Source organism: Daktulosphaira vitifoliae, unplaced genomic scaffold (genome assembly GCF_025091365.1).
Source record: "Daktulosphaira vitifoliae isolate Bord-2020 unplaced genomic scaffold, ASM2509136v1 Scaffold_1, whole genome shotgun sequence".
NCBI lineage: Eukaryota > Metazoa > Arthropoda > Insecta > Hemiptera > Phylloxeridae > Daktulosphaira > Daktulosphaira vitifoliae.
This window is the reverse complement of record NW_026099572.1, coordinates 31,712,346-31,718,871: the sequence shown is the minus strand read 5'-3', so window position 1 is coordinate 31,718,871 and position 6,526 is coordinate 31,712,346. Positions and strand designations below refer to the sequence as shown.

General features: G+C 24.5%; 1 protein-coding gene across 1 annotated transcript; it reads left to right on the top strand.

The window, feature by feature from the left end:
- The first annotated feature begins 329 nt into the window (after positions 1-329).
- LOC126894090 (adenosine 3'-phospho 5'-phosphosulfate transporter 1-like) lies at positions 330-2,948 on the top strand. Its single transcript, XM_050664783.1, has 7 exons — positions 330-363; positions 793-1,017; positions 1,149-1,299; positions 1,390-1,601; positions 1,655-1,780; positions 2,477-2,655; positions 2,773-2,948. Exons 1-6 carry the CDS (start codon positions 352-354, stop codon positions 2,636-2,638), a joined length of 888 nt encoding a protein of 295 aa, XP_050520740.1. The 5' UTR covers positions 330-351; the 3' UTR covers positions 2,639-2,655; positions 2,773-2,948.
- Positions 2,949-6,526: the final 3,578 nt, after the last annotated feature.

Sequence of the window (6,526 nt, the reverse complement as noted above, 5' to 3'; positions counted from 1 at the left end):
GCATATAAATAATTTTTTTGAAATAAATATTTTAATTTGTTTGAATGGTTTTAATTAAATAATATCTAACAAAAATTTAACTGAAACAAATTGCTTATTTACGTAATATTATATAGTTATTATAATTTAAAAATATGTTTAATTTTTCTTTTCTTAAAATGATAAATCTATGGATATTATTGTTTTATTTTAAAACCTTAATATATTACATTAGTGAATGATAAATTTCAAAATTTTAATGTTTTTGACTAGTCCTTGCTTTCTAGAAGCATAAAATATTAGTAATAAAACAAGATTTTGAATCTGTTATTTTCTAATTTACNCTTAGTGTGGGGAGTACTTCAAGAAAAAATGATGTCAGAAGTAAGCATATAAATAATTTTTTTGAAATAAATATTTTAATTTGTTTGAATGGTTTTAATTAAATAATATCTAACAAAAATTTAACCGAAACAAATTGCTTATTTACGTAATATTATATAGTTATTATAATTTTAAAATATGTTTAATTTTTCTTTTCTTAAAATGATAAATCTATGGATATTATTGTTTTATTTTAAAACCTTAATATATTAGATTAGTGAATGATAAATTTCAAAATTTTAATGTTTTTGACTATTCCTTGCTTTCTAGAAGCATAAAATATTAGTAATAAAACAAGATTTTGAATCTGTTATATTCTAATTTACATTATTCTATAGTAAAAAAATTAGGTATTACAAATATAATTAATATGTTCAAAAATAAATTTTTATTTTATTAAACTTAAGTTGGATATTCTTTCATTTTTAGTCTTATGGCTCAACTGATAATTCAAAATTTGTTGATGCTCAAATGTTAGTATTTTTAAATAGAGGGCTTTCAACTATATTGTCTGCTATAGTTTTATTGATGAATGAAGGAATTAGTTCTAAAAATCCTCCACCATTTTACAAATACAGTTATTGCACTTTGTCTAATATTATAAGTTCATGGTGTCAATATGAAGCACTTAAGTATGTTAGTTTCCCAACTCAGGTAATTATCTGTTGAAAAAAATGGTTATTATTTTGAGTCTTTATAGTTTTCTTGAAATAATAAAATATTTTTTATATTATTTAATTGAAAAACAAAGTAATAAATCATAAACTTTTTTTTTGATTTTTTAGGTATTAGCTAAAACCTGTAAAATTATACCAGTTATGATAATGGGGAAATTAATATCTGGTAAGAAATATCAATTCTATGAGTATATTACAGCTTTCGGAATTTGGATGGGTATGGCTATTTTTCAGTATTTTACTGCAAACAAACATTCTGGTAAATATATATTTGTAGTATATACTTGTATACTTGCATGTAATTATGTTAAAAGAAAAAATTTGTTTTTGTTAATACATTTTTTACTAGACGTAACAACTTGTGTATCGGGAATTATTTTGTTGATTGGATATTTAGTATCAGATAGCTTTACAGCAACTTGGCAAGGAAGAATTTTTACACAATATTATGTTACTCCTTTACAAATGGTTTTTGCTACTTCTTTTTTATCGTCCATATTAACATCAATTTCACTTTATCAAACTGACTCATTCAAAAAAACTTTTATATTTATAACACAGGTATAATGATAAAAAAAATTATATAAATAAATTTACCTTCTGTTAATTTTTAGCATCCAGAATTTTTAACAGATTGTTTAATGTTATCTGTAAGTTCAGCATGTGGTCAGTTATTTATTTTCAAAACAATTTCAAAATTTGGGCCTATTGTTTTTACCATAATTATGACTATTAGACAGGTAAATTTGAAAAAATAAAAGTATATTTACACATTAAGATAAATTAGAAGAGCTCAGAATTATATTAACAATATCATGTTGATTACTGTAAAAAATTGTACAGTTAAAATATTTATGACAATAACTGGGTATGATTCAAAAACTCAATAAAGACTTGTATTAATCAGTATTCATACTTGAAAAAATAAAGAACTTTATTAAAATTTCAAAATAGATATTCTAACAAAAATATTATTGTAGTAATTAAATAGTTTAATTAATATCATAGTTAAAAACATAAAATACTGAAAAGAAGACAAAAGATAGAATCACATTTTATTTATAGATGTAATAATAATAAAATTTTTGATGCTGCTATATTAATTTTTTCCCTGCTAAATTTTTTTTATATAATAAAATATATACAATTTTCTATATTTATATATTCACCCTGTGTTTATATATGTGAATGTAATTTTGTTTGTTGAAATACTTTCTTTAAATTATGAATAAGTTTTGACAAAGTAAAATTTTTATAATGATATCAAAATTACATAATGTTAAATCAATGAGAAATTACATAATTCTTATAATTTAATAATCAATTAAATCAACTGTTAAACTGATAGTTCCACAATGAAATTTGAATAGGCTATATGTAAATATTTTTATTTTATTAACAAAATAATTTTAATATTAATATAATGTTGACTGTAGGGGCTTTCAATAATAATATCATGTTTGAGATATCATCACCCTATTGGATTCATGGCTTCAATCGGAATAATATTTGTTTTTATTTCAATTTTTTTACGACTATATTGTAGTTTTCGTATAAAATCCAAAAAAGCAATGATCAGTTCAACTTATAAAGTATAAATAAATTAAAGAAAGAGGTTAGTAAACTTTTATCAAAACAAGTATCACAAATTTTAGTATAAATGTTTAAAAAATACAACTTAATATTTAATTAAATTTTAAGTGGTAGAATCGTTGCTCTTAAATGTTAATAGAGATACAATACCAAAGAACATTTGAGTTCCTTGAAGAGCGAGTTGTATACAACCAAGAATGCTTTCTAATCTGAATATTCTCTGTTGCCATAGTAAGAAGTATACAACTCCAAGTGCTGAAGGCACTGTAAGTACCAGTGAAAGGAAGACACATATGGCTTTGTCTGCTGCATTTTCCCGTCTTGACAAAAATGTACGAAATACTTCTATCAAACAGAGAAAAACAAATACACTTAAGTTATAACTTAGTTCATCAATTGATGAGAAAGTTGTTTTTTTGTAAGCATTATCAATAGATTTAGCACATATTAATGAAAATTCGAACATAGAAAACATTCCAAAGTAATATGAATTAAGGTACATAAGTACTTCAAACATTAAGGGGGCTTCCATAACAAAATTATTTAATATTTATTTAAAAGTTGACGTTTGTTGCAGCAGTTCACAGCTGTAGTAATGTTTACAATGTGTAGTACTATCTGGCTATTTTTGTACATAGAACTTTGCCCTGGCAATCAATAACTATGTACAATGTTACCACCATTGAGATGCATAATTATTGTACCAACATTTTTCGTTCTATGAATTAGTCTTACTAAAAAAAAAAAACTAATAATAAACTCTTTAAACAAATTTGAATTTTAAAAAATATTATGTAAACTAATAATTATATTTGTTATAATTGTAATATTTATTTATTGGAGTATAGTTCATTATTTGTGTAATAAAGTATAAAAATGTTCAGAATGTACATATTTCTGTGATGATTAATNTATTTACAATAGAATGTTTTAATAAAACTAAAGTAAGATAAGTAAAGTAAGATGTTAAAATTTCAAAAGAATAAACTATCAATAAGTAACTACGATTATTATAGCTTAAATACATTCATTTGATCATGATTATGAATTGAGATATATTACATTTAACGTCTTTAAAGTAATATTATTTGATTAAAAACAACTGTGATTTTCATTTATATTTTTCTTTTAAGGTGTAACTTAACAATTGAATTTTATATATTTGAAAATAAACATAGTTTATTAAATTTATTTTTTAATCTAATTTTTAATATTGTATTATTTTACTATGTAATTTTTTTGATTATAAATACTACAATTTTGTTTCTCCCTAGAGTTTAATTTTATAAATTGATCAGTTTAATGGTATAATAATACTTCCATTTAACTAAAAAAGTGTTTATTCCGCAAGTCTAATTTTGATACTTTAAAATTATTTTCCTCATTTTTACGCTGAAGTAATTTTAAATATTGAGTTAAGAAAAAAATCAAAAATAATTATTTTTAAAATTTAATATTTAAAAATTTAGTGACTAATTAATAATTAATAACTTAAAAAAAGTCATATATCAACATTAGTTTAAGTCACATTATATTAATTTAACACTATTATTTCTACACTAGTTAGAATAAAAAAAGGGTTGAACTTCGGAAGGACTTCAAATTTTTGTGAAACAGTTGCCACCCAAATACGTATATTCCAAAAATAATCGAATATTATTATCTTTAATATACTTATTATTTTAGTTCAATATTTTAATGTTAGTATCTCACATTACTCCCATACTTATATCTGGTGATGAGCATAACCTGTTTAATAATTTACATTGTAGCGGCCAGTTGTAATTTAATAGTCATTATCAAGTGTACCTTACATTATATTTGTTATTTAATACATCGTATTACTTTGAATTTTAAATGTTATTTATTATAAGATAAGTAATCATAACAAATATATATTATATATTTGTTATGATTACTTTTTATATTATAAAAATGAACTTTGTTTAAGTGATATTAAATTTACAGCGGATGTTTTAAGCTACGTGTGTGTCATGCCATCAGTTTTCCTTAAGTTTCTACTCATTTTTATATTAAGTATATAAACGTTAATGTTTCCGAATTTTACACTACCAAACGTTGGTAATGTAACGCTCCTAAATAACACTTATTTAGAAGTATAGTTCATTAGGTTTAGGCGGTAAATTGTGTTACAGGTTGTTACGTTTTAAACATCTGCTTGTTTAAAATGTAAACATTTAAATTTTTTATTTATGTTTCAAATGGATTTTTTTTTTTTATACATGTTTTTGAACAACCCTGCTATGCAATTTAAATACAATTTTAACGCGTAAATATCATGACTGACGATACTATCAAATTTTCTTACATTATATGAAACACAAATCAACTCCAGACATCAGAAGAAGAATAGCATTGGCAAAGCAAGCATTCCAAAACAAGAATCAGCTTTTCACTAATAAACATCTGGGCATTGGCACACGTAAAAGATTCGTTAAAACATTTGTCTAGAGTGTGCTTTCATATGACAGTGAAACACGGACAATCGACAAGAAAGAAAGAAGCTAACTAGAAGCATTAGAGTTATATATGTGGAGAAAAATGACAAAGATGCGGTAAACTAAAAATAAAAAGTAATATAAAATCGGACTTAGTGGGGTAATATTGGGAAGTTAAATATTTTTTTGGTATTTTACATTATTTTTTTTATTAAATTATTAATGGTTTATTACGCAATAGATTGTTGGAGGCTCGAAAGCATGAGTTAATGAACTGTACTTACATTACATTCTATATAATGCAATAGTATTTCAAGTAATCCAATGTTGATTATGGTATTAAATGCACTACGTATACGATTTACACTATAATTATTTAGGAAAACGATTTAAATTTTAAATAATATTACACAAAATCTATGACTGATTTAGATTTTAAACACTGTATTTTATTAGAAATATAACTTATAATTTGTCCTTATTAATTTTATTACGTTTGTTGAACAAGTATTTCCTTTTGAGAGAGTATATTTTATTGAGAGATCGACACCAATATTTCTTAAATCTTCCTCTGGCCTGACCAAAACAAGATTCAAAAATATCTATGTAAAAATTTTATTCAGGCGGTATTGTGGTGTCCCGGCGCTAGTGCCTTTAATGGATGCAGCACAATAATCACCAAGACAAAAATTAAACACTAAAAATATATTCGTAAGTTTCTTAGCGCTGTCCGCCGGCACGATGTTCGTTAGAACAAAGACATTCGGCTCAAAGACTAGCTATCCAATACACATAGGCTTACAAATATATTCTAACCCAATATACCTAATTATAGCAGAATATCTAGTTGCAACCTTTATTCTGTCCGCCGGCGCGATGTTCGTTAGAACAAAAACAAGTGTCCTTCATTATTTATTTATTTTTTCATTTTTGGTTTATTACAAAGACAACAAAAGAAATGAACAAGTGCTAGAAGAAGTACGAGAATAAAGACAGCTGATCAAGGTGATTGAATCCAGAAAAATAAAGTTAATCGGACGCATCATTCTGCACAATGACTATATAATCAACGTCTTCGAAGGAAAAATAACTGAGAAGAAACCAAGAGGACGCCCAAGGAAACAATATTTTGAAAATATCCTGGAACTCATGAGCTGTGCATAGTTTGTTTCACTGAAGAATTTGGCGTTAAACAGAGAGGGCAACGACAAGGCATTGCCTTTATTAGATGATGATGATGATATGAAACACAAAGTCATTAATATACGTGATTGTTATATGACATAACACTGCCAAAGGCATTAAAATAACGATTAAAATATTAGCGATGACTAATTAGAATATAGCCTTACACAACTTTTTGTAAACACTGTACTAGTAAAAGCGAGTAATGCGGTTGTTCTTTAAAAAAATGTGGGACGTTACGGTTTCTAT

Bases quoted from the DNA above. Each gene is read 5' to 3' on its own strand.
- LOC126894090 (XM_050664783.1), top strand. The intron at 1,018-1,148 runs GTAATTATCTGT...TTGATTTTTTAG, and splicing joins ATGTTAGTTTCCCAACTCAG to GTATTAGCTAAAACCTGTAA. The intron at 1,602-1,654 runs GTATAATGATAA...GTTAATTTTTAG, and splicing joins CTTTTATATTTATAACACAG to CATCCAGAATTTTTAACAGA.